The sequence below is a fragment of the Strongylocentrotus purpuratus genome, unplaced genomic scaffold (assembly GCF_000002235.5).
Source record: "Strongylocentrotus purpuratus isolate Spur 01 unplaced genomic scaffold, Spur_5.0 spur5_scaffold_11, whole genome shotgun sequence".
NCBI classification, from domain to species: domain Eukaryota; kingdom Metazoa; phylum Echinodermata; class Echinoidea; order Camarodonta; family Strongylocentrotidae; genus Strongylocentrotus; species Strongylocentrotus purpuratus.
In genome coordinates, this window is record NW_022145596.1 from 794,369 (window position 1) to 814,851 (window position 20,483).

The 20,483-nt window shown below is 35.7% G+C and overlaps 2 protein-coding genes across 5 annotated transcripts in view; one reads left to right on the forward strand and one right to left on the reverse strand.

Annotated features, from left to right (window-relative positions):
• Positions 1-1,329: 1,329 nt before the first annotated feature.
• LOC752237 (vacuolar protein sorting-associated protein 37A) lies at positions 1,330-12,084 on the forward strand. Of its 2 annotated transcripts, XM_030980275.1 has the most exons (10): positions 1,330-1,461; positions 2,407-2,628; positions 3,221-3,295; positions 3,842-3,956; positions 5,372-5,466; positions 5,701-6,139; positions 8,931-9,126; positions 9,787-9,914; positions 10,297-10,440; positions 11,747-12,084. In XM_030980275.1, exons 2-10 carry the CDS (start codon positions 2,519-2,521, stop codon positions 11,813-11,815), a joined length of 1,371 nt encoding a protein of 456 aa, XP_030836135.1. In that variant the 5' UTR covers positions 1,330-1,461; positions 2,407-2,518; the 3' UTR covers positions 11,816-12,084. The 2 variants fall into 2 exon arrangements, with proteins under 2 accessions (XP_030836135.1, XP_030836136.1); XM_030980276.1 differs by lacking the exons at positions 1,330-1,461; positions 2,407-2,628; positions 3,221-3,295; positions 3,842-3,956 and adding an exon at positions 4,119-4,187.
• A 4,848-nt stretch (positions 12,085-16,932) lies between these two features.
• LOC752107 (2-oxo-4-hydroxy-4-carboxy-5-ureidoimidazoline decarboxylase) overlaps positions 16,933-20,483 on the reverse strand; it is a 4,887-nt gene continuing 1,336 nt past the window's right edge. For 2 of the 3 annotated variants that reach the window (XM_011667543.2, XM_001175503.4), the window contains exons 2-3: positions 18,630-18,848; positions 16,933-17,416 (exon numbers count right to left, since the gene is read on the reverse strand). In XM_011667543.2, coding sequence (XP_011665845.2) covers positions 17,055-17,416; positions 18,630-18,816 — 549 coding nt within the window. In that variant the 5' untranslated portion in view covers positions 18,817-18,848 and the 3' untranslated portion in view covers positions 16,933-17,054. Of the gene's footprint in view, positions 17,417-18,629; positions 18,849-19,771; positions 19,924-20,483 lie in introns of those variants that run through there. The other variant, XM_030980277.1, reaches the window with a different exon arrangement.

Sequence of the window (20,483 nt, forward strand, 5' to 3'; positions counted from 1 at the left end):
AAATAACGTTTCCAGAAAGTTCAATTTCTGCCTTTTCGTTTGTTGCTACGACAGGCAGCCATTGAAAATGAACTAGGTTAATCAAATTATGCAAATGCAAGCATTACTTAAAACAAACAGAACTTTGTTAGTCCTGGCTCATTTTTCCTGATTGAGGAAAGAGCAGTGAAAGAGCAGAAATTGAACTTTCTAGAAATGTGATTTTCTCTTTGAAATTCAGATACCGCCCACCAATGACTTTTTGGTTTCCTCTCTTCAAAACGTTTTTAATTATATCATATCCGCTCTTAATGGCAATTTATATCGAAATAATGAATTCAGTATCATGAGAATGTGACTGATCGATATGTTATCCGTTAAAATTCGTTGGTCTATATTAAGTGATAAATGCTCATTTTGTGGAAAAGAAGAGGAAACATATATAGGCACATATTTTTTTATGGGATCAATGTAGTGATAGTTTGGATATTCCAATCCTTAAAGATATGAGCTGGAAGAAAGTTCACATTGGATTAGACGAAATAACCGAAGATAGGCAAATGATTAATCACGTGGTTTTATTAATTAAATATTTGATATTTATTAGTAGGGAAAAAAAGAAGACTCCAAGTATTGAAGAAATAAGAGAGAAAATATTCAAAAGTAAACAGGAAAAAAGAAAGAGTGCTACTGAACGAAATACGTTGACGCTCCACTATAAAAAATGGGAACATCTCAAGGTAAACATGGACAATATGCAAGAAAATGCAAGGGATGAGGAAAGGGGGGGCCTGCTCGGTTCACAGCTGTGTGTGATTGACCGGTCTCGACTGCCATAGACTGCCCACGTCTTCTTGTTTCGTTTTTTGTTTTGTTTTGTTTTGTTTTGTTTTTTGTTTTTTGTTTTGTTTTGTTTTCTGTTTTTGTTTTGTATTTGTTGTTGTTGGTTTTGTTTTTAACGGGGATAGGGGATATAACAAACTTTATTCATTCGATATAACTAAGTTGATTGTAGTCTGTACTTTGTTCCAATATGTTATAAATTATAATATGTAATAGAGATACTAGTACTACAGAACAAAATATAGAGGGTTATAACAATATTAATTCATTCAATATAATTGAGATTACTGTATTTTGTACTCTGTAATTGGTTCCAATATGTTATATATTACAATTTGTATGAATTAATATTATTTACTGAGTGAATACAATAAAGAATATTACAAAACAAAAATACCCGTCTATATACCAACGAACTCAAACTTGACATGTTTAGGGTCTAAACCTAAACCCATACGATCGAGCTATCAAGGATAGGTGGTCGCGCTTTGGGTTAGTCGAGGTGTTTAGTAGTCGACTTTTCCTCGGATATCAGAATATGGAAATCTTTTTCTGGATATGACGTGATGATATGACCCGACTCAAAAGCAACTGAGGTTTGCAATTATTACCATAAAAATCTCATCTCAACGGCGCAAAGTGAGTAGTTATTAAGTATTTATATGATTGTATCAACTTGTCATGAAAAAGATCACGGCGCTAGTTCAGAAGTCTATCCAAAATTTGACCCGTAACTCGCTAGTTCAGTTCAGAGAAGTCTAGAATCTATCCAAAATTTGACCCGTAACTCCGGCGTGGAGATACCCTACTAAAGCATACCCCAAATTAAGTAAATATTTATCAAATGTCCAAATAAAGGTCATGATTTAAAAGTCGATATGTTTGTTACCTGTTTCGTTGTCAATTTTCGTCCCTTTTTTGGAGTACTTTTCCTAAAAACGAAGACTTAAAATATGCACTTTCTCACAGGATTCATGGCAAACTGCAGCACGTTACAATTGAATTAGTCTACATACTGTCCCGATGGTCGAGTGCGAGGGCGCGCGTGTGTTAAGTTAGCGACTGTAATCTTATACCCCGTTTAGATCTAGGTAAAATGCGAGGTAACCTCCGGAGATTACCTCGTGTCGTCCTTTGTCCACTGTAGATCTAAACGCTCGTGGCACAAAGGACAAAGCACAAACACGAGGTAAAAGTCGCGCTAGACAGTCTAGCACGAAATGGCACAACCTCCGGAGGCATCCAGTGTGATCCGTTGTTTGAGCAAATAAACACAGAAGTCTATGTCGTGAAGATGAATGTGAACATCAATAAGGTCAATTTGCTGAACATGTAGTATAGTAGACTATTTACATTAACCACAATTTTTACTTAGATTTCGCAATAACATTGAAATAAAAATATATCGCATGAAACCTTGATTTTCAATTTGTCTGATGAATGTTTTGATATTTTTTTTAATGACAAATATATTCCGTCAGTTTCATCAGTTTTGATTAAGAATAAGATATGAGTAATATCGGATCACTGAAATGACTGAACAAGTTATGTAATTCTTCACTTGTTTCGTTTTACAAATTTTAGGAGTGATACAGCAGTGACCCATCGTCTGGACATTGCAGCAAACTTAGTTGCATGCTGAGAAGTTCTAAGAAACTCAAGTTCTGGGAAGCATCACAACCAACTTTTCTTGACCATGTCTTGGTTCCCTGGATTTGGTGCTCCCAAGAGCAATCTTCCAGCCGTCACACCTCTACAAGCTCAACGATCCAAACAGATAGACTCTCTAAGAGCACTCAATCCAAAGTAAGATCCCTTAATCCAAAGTAGGTCTCTTAATCCAAAGTAAGATCCCTTAATCCAAAGTAGGTCCCTTAATCCAAAGTAAGATCCCTTAATCCAAAGTAAGATCCCTTAATCCAAAGTAAGGTCATGCTCTGTTTAACAAATCCATCAGGATGGTTTAAACTTTAAACCTGGGGGAGGGGGGGGGGGATAATTGCAAATTCTTTTCCTTTTCAAAATGAATTGTATGTCTTCTTGTTTTGGAAAATGGGTAAATTAGTATCAGTATTGAAATTGTCATTTTTTTAAATTTTCATAAATGTACCTTAAAGCATTCATAAGTGAGAAATATCAGCTCAAAGAGGGAGAGAAAAAAAAATATATAGAGATTTCCGACTGACCGACCTATGTGTTGGCAACTAAAGGGCAATACAACATCCTTTTTTTTAAGGTTTCATTGTGATCGAATTAAAATGAGATCGAATTGAAATAAAAAACGAATTTGGGTTGTCTTATGACAAGGTAGCTTGTTTCATCTTTGTTCCCATCAAAGAGTAAAGATGTACTGATGCCAGTCATTTTGCTCCGATTACTTTTGCATTTTTTTTTCCAGCGTGGTAGAGCTAAAGCGAGATGAGGAGTACAGAGTTGGATTCACTTGTGGGGTGAATCATGTAACATTTACTATGTAAGTACCAACCAATGCAAACAATTTTACACCCACTAACATGAACCTTGTTACATTCTTTACCATGTATACCAACCATTCTCATTCCCAGCAATAGTGACTTGATAATACCACTTAAATTTAATCTGGCTCTGTGATAGAAGTGATATTTAATCACTATTGATTGCAGGTTCAACTCAAGAGCAAATGTCTAAGCCTTTGCCAAATAGTACTGATGTAAAGCCAATGCAGTTACCTTGCATAATCTTGACATTTTGTGTTGTGTTTTAGAGCATTTGAAATCAGAGTTTTAGGATTTTCCCAGTACTCGATGTACTATAACTCAATGTGTATAAAACTATAAATGAATACATTTTTCCTGTTTATGCAAGTAAATGTAGACTTAACCTCACAATTGATGTCATATTCAATCATAATTCTACTAAGATCCACATTTCATTTTTTATGAAAAAAAAGATTGTGTTGTATGTACTGGTATTTAACCCATATGAAGCCTTTTTGGTGTATCCTGAAATCAATTCTCAGTTTCATTTTGTTCTTTTGTAGTTCTTTGCCAGCTGATTTCCCACAGACAAAGCCAATTATCACAGTAGCCCCACCAATGAGGCATGGTTTCTTAGATGAATCCATGCAAGTAGTTCGATACTTGCCTCTTATCAACGTAAGTTTTCATTTCTGCGCTTGATGATTTGAAGAAAAAACATTTTGATCTGTTTTCTAGAACTTTCTAAAGGCCTACTGATAATTTTTCTGAAAAGATACAGTTTTGATTGTTCATGTGGTTTGTTATTGGGAGCAAAGTTCTGATCAGATAGTTTGTTAACCTTGGTCCAAATTTTACAGCTTCTTAGATGAATCCATGCAAGTAGTTCGATACTTGCCTCTTATCAACGTAAGTTTTCATTTCTGCGCTTGATGATTTGAAGAAAAAACATTTTCATCTGTTTTCTAGAACTTTCTAAAGGCCTACTGATAATTTTTCTGAAAAGATACAGATTTGATTGTTCATGTGGTTTGTTATTGGGAGCAAAGTTCTGATCAGATAGTTTGTTAACCTTGGTCCAAATTTTACAGCATCTCAGGGGAATGCTTGGAGAGGAACAAAACCTATTTTAAAGATAGAGTTGAGTTCTGGTCATGAGATTGCATTGTGAAAGAAAAGGGTGTGGAATTGATCAGAAAGGTTAATCATCGAGCTAGCATATAAGTATTGGTGTGTACTGCAAGGTTCTGGAATCATCAAAATGATAAGAAATTTGGCCCAGTTTTGGTAAAGTTACAAGCACTGTACACATGAAGATGTTAAATAGGACTGCACAAACATTTTGCATAAAAATATGCCTGATTTTTATGCTGTTACATGCCATATTCAATATATTGAGGCATTTGAAGAGTCATGCCTTTCAAGGAACATTTTTTATCTGATGTACTTCCACACTTGCATTATAACAATGATAATGCTCACAAATTAATGTTCACCTCTTCCCAGAACTCAACCTTCTCTTTAAGATTGAGATTATTCACTGGCATATTATCATCCTTTTGAGGGAAAGTTTTACTGTGCATATTTTTTGCAAGAAATCCCTTTTACGCTCCTGGGAGGTGTTTCACAAAGATCCTAAGTCGAACTTAACTTTAAGTTAAACTTAAAAATTATGGAGAGCCATTTGTACCCTTAAAATAACATATATTCAAAAGTGAAAAATCAAGTATAATTTAGACTTTTTATAAATTCCACATCAAGAACATGAAATGTCCTTGATAATAGAAAATATGAATGATTTGAATCAACATTTCATGCCTTTTAAAATAACTTTTACAAAATATTGTCATAGATGCAAACGGCTTTCCATAATTGTTAAGTCCAACTTAGAGATAAGTTCAACTTAAGATCTTTGTGAAACACCCCCAGGTCAGTTATGATCTTGGCAATATGGCTGTTTGAGTATTGTTTCAATCTAATCTAATCCCAAATTGCATTCGCACCTATTCCTTGCAGTAACAAAGTGCTGCACATACCACTCCACATGTTGATGTTCCATATGTTGCTCATGTAGTTTACACTCTTTCCTGCAGTTCAATGTACAAACAGACTTGGGAAGACTGGTTCAAAATATGGTTCAAGAATTCTGTAAAGCTCCCATGTTCATCCAACCAGATGCCAGCCAACAGTGAGTTAATATCAAATCTTGTTCCTCATTCTTGTTCAATCTTACATCTTCTGACCTATTTGCCTTTTCTTTCTCGTTTTCACTCTTTCTATTATATTTTCCTGTAAAGTTTATAATCCATTCTGTAATTGTAAATGTTGTATTCATGTAAATCATGTCAAGGATTTCTCTTGTGAAACATATATATATGAATGATAGTTTCTAATGTTTCACCTTTCTCTTGATCATTTCTAGAAGAGCGGTTCCAACAGTACCCCAGTACCAGCATTTCATGCCCCAGCCAACACCTACACAACAACAGCTGCCACCCCTGCAACACCCCGTACCATCACACAATCCATTACAACAACATCAGACACCACCCCACTCTCATCAACCAACACCTCCACACCATTCCTCACCACACATGACTCCACCTCATCCTAGCATGGCCCTGCCCCACTCCTCAATGACCACGCCCCACTCCAGCATGGCCACAGCCACGCCTCCCAACCAGTATACACCACAGATGCCCGCCCCTCATCCTCCATCCAGTGCTTCATCGTATCCGTTAACATCAACGGTACCAGTAGCAACATCTTCAGCATCATCATCTGCAAGAGTGGCACCTGTGAATGGTCTGGATGTGGAACCCAACATACCGGTACCTGGTATGTTAGGAATTCGTGGTCTGGTAAGTTTAATCAACCTTTATACTGAGATGCTATCGAATTGAAAATTGAAAAAAAAGTATACGATATGATGATTATTTGTACACTGTATATCATAATATGTGAGCCAGCACCACAGAACCACAAATGCCTCCTTAGTTTAGGTCTGATTCTGAAAGAGGGGATTTTCCAGCTTTAAAGGTACTATGTCTTATTTGCAGGCCCAAAAATGAAAAGGTTAAATTCCAACAGCATTTGAAAGACAATACTAATTTAGAACTTCCCTCAAAACAAAAGGGCTTGAAAATGGCTTTTAGGGGGAAAAATCGACCATAAGTTGTCGAATAAACTTAAAGGGATCCGGTAACTTTGTCTTAGATCCTTTAGAAATAATCCTTGATTTAGCTCATGCTGCAATGATGATTATAAACCTTTAGGTCAGTCAGGAACTCCATGACTTTTACAAGCCGATCGCCTGTCTGATTATCAAGATATTAATGATTGGAATAACAATTTTTGAAAACCGTTCGCCGGACGGTTTTCATAACACTACAGTCTATTGGGAAAACGAGTATGGTAAAACCGGTCACTCAAAGATTTTTACTTTTTTGAGGCACTTCTTGATCATTTTGTAGCGCGATTTTTTTAGGGCTTTAATATTACACCATATCACAGACACTAGTAACATGTAGGACCGTGTATCTCAGATTTAACATTGTTAAACGATCCCTTTAAGTGATTGCAATCACCTAAGTAATAGTCTAGTTTTCGAACCCTTTTACCGAATGGTCGTACGTTGTGTGCTGCACAAAGTTTCAATCAGTTTAAGTTTTGCCATTACAAGTAGTAGGTTATTGATGTAGAAAAATGCTCATGTACCTGTTACAGCTCATTTTATAAACATGTATGTTATTACCACCAAAAAAAAAGATTTTCAGTCACTCACTCAATAGTGTCTGACAGTGTCTAGAAGGTAAATGGGTTTCTTTCCATAATTTCAATACTAGGATACTGCTTATGTTTGAATTTCACAGATAGGACATAATGCACATGACATATTCACAATTCCTGCAAAGTTCTACAGAATTTGATGTTGGCTGCAAAAGGGACATAGTATTTTTAAAATGATATATTAATCATCACGATTGGATGTTTGTAATTTAAAGAAAAGAAGAAGATTGTCCAGTCCCAAAGAATGTTACTTTAAAGAAAAGGCATTTAAAGCCCCACTACACTACTTATAGCTACTTGCGCCCTCTATACAGCCAACAATGCCTAAGCGGTTCCTGTTGATCCCCCATGATGCCCTTTTTCTTATGTTAATTGAGAGCTGATTTGAGGGCTAATCTCTTCATGCCAAACCAGTGCAGAGGGGCTTTAAAGCCTATCAGTTTATACCTGTAGTTCTAGTATATACTAGTACATGTACATGTAGCTTATGAATTCTGTTATAAAGTTATAGGAGATCAAAATGCCTTAATCTTCATTTCATGAAGCCTGCACTTTCAGGAAGAAGAAGTACTACCTAGGTTCATATGTAAATCAAATTGACTATAACAAACTCAAGATCAGAAAAGCATACATGTAGGTCTACAAAACACTGCCAAAATATCATTTGTAGATTGTTTTGTGCTTCTAAGTATTGAAATGTCATAGAAAAAATATAATCTTTCAGGAATTGCTAAAAACTATTATGTTTGACAATCGTGACCAAATGCACCGTTATTGGGCTCTAGCTGAAACACAAAATGCAACATTTGGGTGGTTTCGAAGATCAGAGATGCTGTTAATGAACTGATTGCTTACCTGAAAATTGCCTAACATTGCCACATCTTGGTCAAGGTGTCTAGAGTGGTGAAGTGTGACGTCATCACAAATCTATTTTTGGAATTTCTCAATTTTTTTCTTCATTTTCCGAAAGAGCACCAAAAATAATGTCCAAATGTTGAAAACCAATTGAAAATGTTAAGTATTGGCTACGATATGACCATCTGAATAAATATATTTCCTATAGGAACTCAGTGTTATTTGCTCTGGGGTGGTGTTTCACAAAGATTCTAAGTCAAACTTAACTCTAAGTTCGACTTAAATATTATGGAAAGCCATTTGTAGCCTTAAAATGAAATATACTAAAAAGCAAAAATTGAAGTATTTTAGACTTTTCATAAATTCCACATCAAGAACATGAAATTTTTCATGATAATAGAAAATATAAATGATTTGAATCAACATTTTATGCCTTTTAAAATAACTTTTACAAAATATATTCAAGGATGCTAATGGCTTTCCATAACTTTTAAGTCCAACTAAGAGATAAGTTCAACTTAGGATCTTTGTGAAACACCCCCCTGACTCCTAACCATTACGAGCCAGAGCAAATAACACTGAGGTCTTACAGGAAATATATTTATTCAGATGTTCATTATCATATCGTAGCCAATACTTAACATTTTCAATTGGTTTCGACATTTGGACATTATTTTTGGTGCTCTTTCGGAAAATGAAGAAAAAATTGAAAAATTCCAAAAATAGATTTTTATGACGTCACAGTTTTGGTACTCTATTGTATCTATAGAAGTAACATTTTTGTGCCCTTTTTTATTTATTTATTTTGTTTTAGTCCTGGAGCTAATTCACACTCACTTTGTCTTTATTCTTCCCACATTCTGATCTATAGTACATATAATATAACCATAAACCTTTAAGATCTTTACAATGATTCACTAGATAGATATTACATAGTTGTACAAATATTTGCTTTTTACTTTAAAATGGAAGATGATGAGAGTATTTTGTATTGTTTTGTTTTTGTAGAATGATGGCCATCACTACAATATGCCAGCTATCCCTCCTTCATTTAATGACTTATTCAAAGACTACACCAAAGAGCAGCTTCAAGACCTGATAGAGGATGACGACAAGCTAGATGTGATTTTTAGAAATGTTCCTCAGCTGTCTAAGATGCACATAGATCGTACAGAGCTTTATCAGTCATGTGAAGAAATAGCAAGTGAGTCAGCTCTTCTTGTTCCCCATCTTTCATCTGACTTTGCTCTTTTTGTTTCCCCACCTTTCATCTGACTCTGCTCTATAAAAGGGTTAGTGTCATCGGTCGTCAGAGAGCACCTAGATAATTCTCACTGGGCATTTTTAGGGGGCATTTTTAGGAGGCATTTTTAGGAGGTATTTTGCAGCTTCAACATATAGATGTATGAGCATTGAACATGAACCAGCCTGGTTACTCGTATTGCACTGCCAGCTGATGCTATTTCTAAGCCAATTCACCGAGCCCAAATGTTATTGACTGTACACCTAATATATATTTTTGATAATGTCAAGGTTATGATATATCTGCCTATGATATTAAGCAGGTGCTATGAGTATGGACGGATGGTATGGTTGCAGGAAGGAACAGACAATGGAACATCTTTTATAATCACAAAGATCTGAGAGCATTTGTCCCCGAGGCTAGATCTTGCATCTTGCATTGGATGGATGGATGTTGATCATGTTTTGTGTGCTCACATAAGAATAACATTTTTTTTTTAATAGCTATTTTTGCAGTTTAAATTAGCTGTTATGCTAATCCTGATACATGGTATGGTGTTCCTATGATTTTTGTTTGTATAAGTTATTTCACTACTTCATTTGTATTTTTCTCTCTGTTTAGAATTAAACCTGAGCTACCAACCAGAGATAGAAAGACTCAGGAGAGAGGTGGAAGAAACTGTCAAATTTAGGAATGATCTTAAAAACAACTTTGACATGAAATGTCTCCAGCAACAGAGCTTAAATGAGGTAAAAATACTGTAGTGATTTTATACCAAATCGTGTCATGTAGGGAGATCTTTGTCTTACAGAGTATGTTTGCAGCTGTACAAATAAATTTCCCTCTTAAATAATGTAAATTTCTTATGAATTCACAACCAACTTTAGTCTTACACAGTCGTCTGAGTATAATTTTTTATACAAACAAGAGTAGAATCTTGATCTCTAAATTTTAAACTGAGAAACTGTTTTTTTCCTGGTGGAATATACATGATTGATTGTTAGCAGCTGATGCTGAGTGCATCTGACCATAGATTTTCAGATTTTTGGGTCGCAAAGGGCAATCCAACAAGTTTGTATTTTAGGCCTGACCTAGGTGATGATCGTTTGCCCTTTACCTGCTATTTTTCAGCAATGCTCTCTTTCTCACCTGATGGATAATATGAGAGTATCAGCAGCTGATGCCGAGCACCAATCGGATGACCTCGCTGAGAGGTTCTTACAAGATAAGGTCACGCTTGATGAATTCTTGAAGCTGTTTAGTGAACAAAGAAAAGTAAGTCCAAGGCTTTTTCTTTTTTAACTTTAATTTTTAAAGGCCGTCTGTACTAGTTTGGCCAGGAGGGATTAGACCACCCAGGGAGATCACTGACAGGTGGCTATCTCTTCAACTCAGCTCTCAATTAACATAAGAAAAAGAGGATCATGGGGGACCAATGGTCACCGATTATGCATTGTTTTCTATATAGAGGGAGCAAGTAGCTACAAGTAGTACAGTGGGGCATTAAGACTCGTACAAGATTCTCCCAATCAGTCTTGAGCAAGCCAGATTTTTCTTAAAATTTGTGTCATCAATTGATAAAGGGGTTTTGCCACAAGAACAATGTTTTGTAATACGGTATGTTTACAATTTCCCGTTAATGTATTTCATCACTTACAGCAAGATGTAATATGCCAAATACCGGTACTTCATATTTTGTTTGGTATGAACTATGCAATATTCAGAGATATGGTGTGATGGCTCAGTCAGTAGAGCGTCTGCCTCACAACCGGGAGGTTGTGGGTTCGAACCCCGGCCGCGTCATACCAAAAGACGTTAAAAGACGGGAGTTGCTGCTACCTTGTTTGGCGTTCAACAATAAGGGATAGAGCAACGTCGATTTGGCGCTGCTCAGTGGCTGCCGGGCTCACGATCAATTGGGCAAAAAGAATTTCCATTTTCGGTTTAACTTAATAAAATTTGGAGTGGACTTTAAATATTATTATGATTATTATTATTATTGTATCATTGATTGATATCATGATTCTAATATAGTTTTTTTTTATTTATTTTTTTTTATTATGTAACCTACCATACAAGAAAAAAAACATTTTTTCTCTTTTTATTTCTCACATAGTAATACCTTGGTCTCGTTCCATAAACCAGATATGAATAACATGTGGCACAATTCTATAACAAGTTTGTTCACAGCCATTTTAGATTTGACATTGCAATAGCCAGTAACAGTTATAAGTGAGGTTCACACAATCAGCTATTAACTCGGAGTTAAGGTCATGGTTATAAGATTTGAAGTATTCTTGTAGTTAGGGACATTGAGGATGCATTTGTGGTTACGAAGCTTGGCTCAATGCTTCAAATTTCAAGGGGTTCGTAAATAATATTTGTCCCCATGAGAACCCTCGTCGTTGTTAGTGCGTCTTTAATTTTTACTTTGAGGTTCGCTAACTTCAAGTTTGAAAATACCATGGATCTGTGTGCATGTAGCTAATGTAACTTGGCACTGATATAAAGTTGTATACAATCAAGCCCTATCTCTTTATTCCTCACATCATGCAATAATATTTCCCCTTCTTCTTTTCAGCTTCTTCACATCAGAAAAGTCAAAGAAGAGAAGTTGAGTCAGCTAATAGAAGGTCAAGGAAGATATTAAAAACCATTCCATGATGTTTTGCAATTTTTATTATCATATAAAACATGACACTTTTGTATTACATGTAAAGCATGTAGAGCAATTAAATAAGCTAGGCATTCCCGAATTGCTTTGAAAGCTATTACTGTGGCTTAAGCTGTGGAAGCCATTTAATTGGCGGTGCAAGGACTTAAAGATAAAGACCAGTTATGGTCATGCGATGGCATTGTGAAAGAAACGTTGTGGAATCGATCAGAAAAGGTTGATCATCTAGCATATTTGTATTGGTGTGTACTGCAAAGTTCTAGAATCATCAAAATGATAGGAAATTTAGCCCAGTCTTGGTAAAGTTACAAGCACTGTACACAGAAAGATGTATATGGGACTATGCACACATGCGCGGCACATGCGCAACACTTGCGTTATATCTATCAGGTCCAAATACCGTAGATATAATAATTTACCAAATATATCAATTAGTAGGCGGTTTCTTGGCAAAATTTGTATGATCACGTATTAGGTTAAAACATATTCTTTCACATGATTGGTAATAAGAGCTTCCATTTCATTTTTTGAGAGGGGGACGTTTCCAAAACTGGTCTTTACCTTTAATGCTATCAGGTACTAACTCCAAACAACCTTAGGTTGAGAGAGACAAATGATCATATAAATTGAAATTGCACCAGGGATTTGAACCCTGAAACTCCTCTTTGATTGTCAATTGACTGTACCACAGGACTCTCATCTCTCCCAATACCACCCTTCCATGTCATCAAACAGTTGAGGCTCGTTCAGATATGATGCGGCAAGACCACAAGTTTTTTTATGATGACGTAAAGTTTAGTACACTTCACATTTCTGAATCTGATGACACAGAGCATGTTTGTTGCGCGCAGTTGCAATTAATTTTATACGTATAAAAACTGCATCTTGTTTTTTTGGTCGGTGGTTTACCGCACCGTATCTGAACCAGCCTTTAGTGGAGTGTTATCGTTACATGAGTTTTAACCTCACTTTTCATGCAATTTGGAATATTTGGCAAGTTTAATCTTGGTTGAAAACATGTTATGTATTTGTATATGACCTTTCTCAGCACTTGTATATTAAGGAAGGACTCATTCATTACACAAGTATAATATCTGACTTATTAGTGGAAACATTTATACCTGGCCATATTCCAGGAAAACATGTTCAATTTTGAGGGGAATTAGAGTTTTACAAAACAAAATATTCATGTACCATCTGAATGAAGATTCCTAATACTGACATATAAACGCAATTGGTGGCAGTTTCTACAATATGTCACTTGTGGAATCTGCATGAGGAAGGCAGTTAGGGGGAATTTAATATATCCATCCATTTTGATGTAATGAAATTCAAATTTGTCTCGATCCTTACTTTTCAAGTACCAGTAAGTGTTCAAGAAATGCAATCTTAAGTTATTAATATAGTCAAACCCATCTATAGCGACCGCCCAAGGGAAACACAAAAAGTGGTCTTTGTAGACAGGTTCCTTTTAGTACATGTACACGTTTGAATGAGAAACCATTTTATGTGGTCTTTGTAGACAGGTGGTCATTCAAGCAGGTTTGACTGTAGTACATTATCTTTATTTAATGGATATATTTATGTTTAAGAATCATGAAATAGATCTGATCTATTTTCTGTTTTAGCAAAACCTGTGATTAGGCAACTGCATGTTGGTGCTCAGCAATTTCCCAGATTATGTTAGATTGATGTAGGATGGCAATTCATATTCTTTTGTATCGTGTCTGTACAGACAAGTACAAGTTCTAAAACTGAAAGTTTGTTGTTGTTATTGTTATATTCAGCATTATATGGCAACCAGTCAAATTTGACTATTTTCACCAACTAATTTTTATCATAGACTGGTGTTAATTTAGATTCATGGAACGTGCACTTGAAGATAAAGTTGAGTTCTGGTCATGTGATTGCATTGTGAACAAAACGGTGTGGAATTGATCAGAAAAATTTGATCATGTAGACAGTAACATATAAGTATTGGTGTGTACTGCAAAGTTCCGGAGTCATCAAAATAATAAGAAATTTGGCCTAGCCTTGGTAATGTAACAAGCACTGTACACAGAAAGATGTATATAGGACTACATAAACATGTGGCATAAAAATCGGGCCTCATTTTAAGCCGTTACTTGTCATATTTGGAAAATGAAGGCATTTGAAGAGCCAAGCTTTTCAGGGAACATTTTTTCTCTGATGTTCTTCCACACTTGCATAATAACAATGATAATGCTCACAAATCATTTTTCACCTCTCCCCCAAACTCAACCTCCTCTTTAAACATAGAATTGAGTACTTGCATGATTACATTGTAAAGAAACTGTCCAGAAGATATTGGGAAAGGTTAGGCAGCGTTTCACGAAACCATCCTAAGTACAAGTTCACCGCCAACCCATTGAATCGTGTGTATCAAATTTAACACAATGGGATTTCAGTGAACTTGTTCTCAGGACTGATTCATGAAACAGTGCCCCGATGTATACAGTGAGATTTTTGATATATCGAAATGAAAAGATTTTGCTGGATACTACGTACAGACATAGCATAACATTTGTTCCGAGTCTTTCTGAGCTTTTGTCAACATATTTCAAATAAAATATAGGGACATCTGAAGAGCACTCATATAAGTGGACATTTTGTTTTTCTATTTAAAATTGTCCAAACTGACATACCAGAACCAAACCTTCTGTTTACTTTTTGTCAAACTTAAGTGTAGAGAAAGTTGAATTTCACCAATTTGTATTAATCTTTTTGTTTGTTTTATTGGGATTGTCCTTTTTAGTCCATATCTACAAGGTACTGTGAGCGGAACTTGCCAACTCTTGTATTAAATTGTAGTTTCATTATTCATATAAGACTAGAACTTTTAATTAGAAGAACTTAATTACATTGAATACTTCCATGAACTTTAGACTTTATCTTTATATGTCCTCAAAATTATTATCTCTTTCCAACAATCTGCTGACAAAATGGGTAAGATACATATCTCTATCTTTGCTGCTTGTATAGAAAAAAAAACCTGTAAATACATGCATTAATATATAATTTGGCATAATGATATGTATAAATGAATTCTAGTAGATATTTACATACATGTAATGTGCAAGTGTATCTATGTGTATATTTCATGCAATAAATATATCATCTTTCTTTACTCTTATTGCATTGAACGGGAAGTCTTATTCAAGTAAGCAGTACAATGTTATTCAAAGAAAACATTTAGAAAACGCTGCAAACACAATGTAGATTAGACAGCATAAATTTATTTGAAAAAAACAATTACAAGCCATTAGCATTTTTAGGACAATGTAAAAATGTACGAAGACAATTCCACCATGATGACAAAACAATTTTCATGGAGAAAAAATACTCAAAGGAAGGAGTTAAATTGGTAAATTCATGTACATGAATATTAAAGGCAAGAATTTTTCTATAGGTCCAAAGTATAGATATATATATATATATATATATAATAAAACAAGTTTCATGGAATCAAATTTTCTCACAAGAAGTAGTAAGATTGGTAAATTAATTTGGAAGATTAAAGGCAAGAATCTTAAGTTTACCTGAAACCCATGATAATGATTTACTATAAACCACAAGTACACGTACATCATTGTACTCATGTGATAGAGTATTGGTTAGATGTTAGTAGTTTTTATGTCTCAACAAGATCGTGAAAGTATTAAATCAGGTACTGTAAATGCTGTTATGTCATGCTTATATTTTCGCGAGTTCTAAAATTCTTTAGTGAATATCAAGGCACTGCGAATATTACCATATATATCTTTGTCAAAAATTCCAAATAAAATATGAGAATTTAAAGAGAAAAATACTAATTTTGAGTAAGGAAAAGATTCATATTAATTTTTCAATAAGTACAAAAATGAATAAATTAAACTCTAAAGCCAAGAATATCATCATCAAAATAGACAAGTTTTTTACAAGGCAATTGATACTATTGTCACAACACTGAGCTCAGATAATATTGCATTCCATACACTTTCTACTTTGTCAACATTAATTTGATAAGTTCAATAGTACCAGTACCATTGAAACTAAATTTGTCAAATTTTACTTTCTTTAAATCTTGGTATTAGTTTACATCCTTGATACAAAATAGAGGTATTATACAAGATGATCGAAAAGGAACACAACACAAGAGTCTCTGCAATTTCAACGACATCATCGACACAATATTATTGTTTTATTTTGGTTTTATTAAAACCTAAAATTTATGATCTTGGTGTCATTTTGATCGAGAATTTATTTTCTACCCGATTAAACTGCAACTTCTGATCTCTTGTGTTTGTGTTGTTTTTTTTTTTTCTTTTTTTTTTTTTTTTTTTTTTGGGGGGGGGGGGCTGAATAATCCAGTAAAGAGGGATAATAATAATAATAATAATAATAACAACAGATAAACTAGAGTTAATGTAAATTGTGATAAGCAGGTAACTAGAGGATTGGTTATAGAAGTATGATTTTATATAAAATGATCTGCTCAGTTTTCCTGATAAACTAACTAGCGGTATTCAAAACCTTTTAAAAATGAACCTGAAGAAATTTCATCCCATTATCCAACAGTTTATCACCAAAAGATCTACACAAATTCAAGCATGACGACTGTTCCTTTTTCAAATGGACAGACTGAATAAAAACAACAAAAACAATATATCATCACTGTTCTTTTGATTCAATCTTAAGCATTTTCTCAGTCTGCTCCTCATTGGATGATGATGATGGTGATGGTGATGATGATGATGGTGGTGATGATGATGATGATGATGATGATAATGATGATGATGGTGATGATGATGATGATGGTGGTGATGATGATGATGATGCTAATACTGCTGATGCTGCTGATGCTGCTGATGATGATAATGATGATGATGATGATTCATGATGATGATGGTGATGATGATGATAATGATGATGCTAATACTGCTGATGCTGCTGATGATGATGATGATAATGATGATGATGATGATGATGATTCATGATGATGATGGTGATGATAGTGATGATGCTAATACTGCTGATGCTGCTGCTGATGATGATGATTTCTCTGGACCTTCATTATTTGAGCTAGAATGTTGGTAATTAAAATTTGTTTGGTGACAAAGCCTTCTCCTAAAAATGGTTTAGATGAAAGGAGGTTATCGTATCAACATTCTCTACTCCTTATTCAATGACAATGATGCTGGTGCTTCAATGGACCTCATAACTTAGGTTTTTTTGGTGACAAAGTCTTCTCCTGAATCATATCTAGGAGTCTATAGTAGCTAATCTTTTTCACTTCCTCTATGCCTTTCTGAAGCTCTAATTCCCTTGCATTCTGTATACGAGTTTGTAGTCCTTGAAGAATAGCAGCAATCTTATTCTCTCTCGCACAGATCACAAACGGGAAGGAGAACTTCTTGCGGTATATGTCATTGTTCTTATGGATCTCATTGTACTGTTCATCAGTTAATGAAGATAAACCAGCACTTGCTTGCTCTTGCTCTGATTCCGATGTTAGTTTGCCTTGACGTGCAAGCTTACCGGCAAGATTAGGATGACATCGCAAGATGGACTGCTTACCTATTATGAAATAGAAAAAAGTTGATCTCAATTTGGTTTCATTACTTTTCTATAACGACAGGATAACATGGAAAGACTGATATTGTATTTTCGATACATGTTCCATCTTTCCATTACTTTGATCAGGCTGACTTTGATATTGGTTGCTTGAATACTTGACAGATAATTCGAATGATGTCATTTGCCATTCAATATCCAGGAGAGGAATTCACACCTGGGCCCTGTTTCATAAAGATTTCATAACTATGACACAATCTGTTCATAGCCAATCAAATGCAAGGATTTCAGTTGTTTAGTACAATTATCCTATCTTGTTATTGCTCATAAGGTTTAAGAAATGGGGGCCCCAGGTAGAATGTATAAAGCCATTGTAATGAAATTTGCAATATGCCCTCACAGACTCGGACCACATTGAAATTTAGGAATGCTCCTTATTGGGAGTGGAGATGATGCACATAGTGTGTGCATGCATGTTCCTGATGTCAAAAGAATGTAGAGATGTATTTATTATAAGACACTGTAAAACAAGATTATTTCTACTGCTACCAACTATCATCACAAAACATGGTAAAACATGGTAAAACATGGCAGCATTTTTGAAAGTTTGCATATATATATATGCCAATTAGTTCAAAAACGTGTACTTTGCACATCAATACATTTTGTGAGTACAGTACCCCCAAAAAAAATCATCAGAAAATATTTATTTTCAATCAGGCCAAATTTCAAGAGCAATATTTTCCTAGTCTTTTCCCCAAAAATCTGTTGAGAACTGTCTCAAAATGTAACGAAAAAATTAAGTGATTCTCATCCCAACCCGCATCCTTTTTGGCCGCCGCCTCCTTTTTTTTTTTTTTACTATTCACTTTTTTTTTTTTTTAAGCCTATGAATAAATAGGCTTGGCCAGCTATAGTTAGCATGGCAGCCATCTTGGTAAAAAATAGCTAAAAATTGCAAAAAAATATTAAATAGTAATGCCTTGCCTCCTCCGTATTGTGAAAGTCTGGACGAGAAACACATTATTTTTTATATTTGGCCTTACAAAACTCGTACCATATTCACTGGTTTACTTAACACTATTGGTACAATAAGCATGATAGTGGATTATCGTATCAACGTCCAACAGATGAACATACACACTGATGACGTCCAGATTCATTTACAAATTCCGTTACAGATTTTGACACGCAACAGACAAACAAAGATACTCACCAGACTCGGGCAATGAATCCATAAAGTCACAGAAGCAACGGTGTAAATGATCAAAGCTCTGGAAAGGTCGATGCGACCAGACTGCTCCAGCTATTAATATACCATGCTCAGCAATGTTCTCGAAATTCTCAATGAATTCCTCGTATTCTTGCTGGTTGATAGCTTCAATGGTGAATTTCTCTGCCATTGTTGATGCGTTGGCTTATGACTCTTCTGAATCTGAGAGGTAACAAAATTAGAATTAAAGAATAATAATAACTACTGTTGAGAATAGTTGTAGTCTATATTATCTTCTCAAGATAATACTTCCCCCTTCTCCTCTTCTGTTTTAATATACCGGTATACGTTTACTTTTTCCAACCAAATGGGTGTTCTTAAAGGTAATACAAAGTTTTGGGAAATTTTGAATATTGGGTGGATAGTTAATCTTTACAATTTTGATATATTTGGATGCCCCTGTGGATGTATTAGCATTAAAAAAATTTACTTTTAGCAGTCCAATTTCATAATTGCAGAAGAATATACATGTATAATAAGTGGGTGGTTTCCTTTTTCATGGTAACCCCCGTTTAACACGCATACACACACCCACACGTACAGACACAGTACACGAAGGTAACAACTCCAGCCCATCGCGAATCAAGGCGACATGGCGTACGTGCAAATCGAAGTCACCTTCCGTCACCTTCGCCCCTCTTGTTCACGAGCTATGCTCCCTTGTCCCTCGCATTTCGTCCCCCTCCCCCCCCCCCCCCCCCCCCCCCCCCGGTCATGAAAACAAATCGCTGCCCCTGTACTGTCTACCTAGCTGCCCCTGTACTGTCTACCTAGACCTATCTCTGCCCTTCAGCGAAGGGCAGCAAGGTTCGTGTTGGGCGACTTCACTCCCCGGTCCAGTGTCACCAATATGCTGACAACACTGAAATGGGACAACGTAGAGAGGAGACGCCTAATCCAAAGGGTAACTACACTCCACAAGATGACTAATGCAGAACTAGATATTCCACTAGGAGATTATCTCCAGAGGAAAGGATCAAGAAGTAGGCGGACACATGACAAACAGTTGACTACCTTTCAGTGCTCATCAACACCATTTGCAGAATCCTTCTTCCCTGATGCTGTAAAACTATGGAATGACCTACCTCAACTAAACGTGGACATTAAATCCAGCACAGTCTTCAAATCTGCAATCCCAAAACTAAATCAAATAGCATAACCCCAGAAATACACAAATCTATACTCTCGTCACGTCAAGTTATACTTCCAGTTATAGGCCTAGTTCCTAGCGGACCTTTCGGAAGAGACGAACACAAGGTAGGCCTACAAGGTTTCTCTCGCGCTTGCTGTACCGTATTGTAGCCGGAGCCTCGGGTCTACTGACTGTCTGTACGTGCTGAACAATACACATTCTGAAAGAAGTAATAAAATAAATTATAAAATGGCTCTAGTATTTTAAGCATCGTGATTGGTCAATACGCGTCACATGACATTGAAAAAAATTTGATGCAAGCACGATTTTGCAGAAATGAGTGCAGAAAAAGCGCAGTAAAAAGTTATATTGCACGGTGCGTACGCGTGACCATGGAGATCCAGTGCGCGCGCGTACGTGTAGTACGCGCTCCCTCGAGTGCATTGCAATTATTGTAGGCTACGCGTAGCTAATATTGTACGCTCCACCATGATCCCCAGCGCAACGTACGCGTAGCTTAGCTCTAGCTAACTAGCTAGATCAGAGCGGCCAGCGCCAGCGGGGTATTATTAAAAAGCAAATTTTTATTTTACTTTTGCCTTGGATTTAGGCCTGTTTTGACTTTTGGATTTTATAATGAAGCCAGGAATTTCAGCTGTCTGATG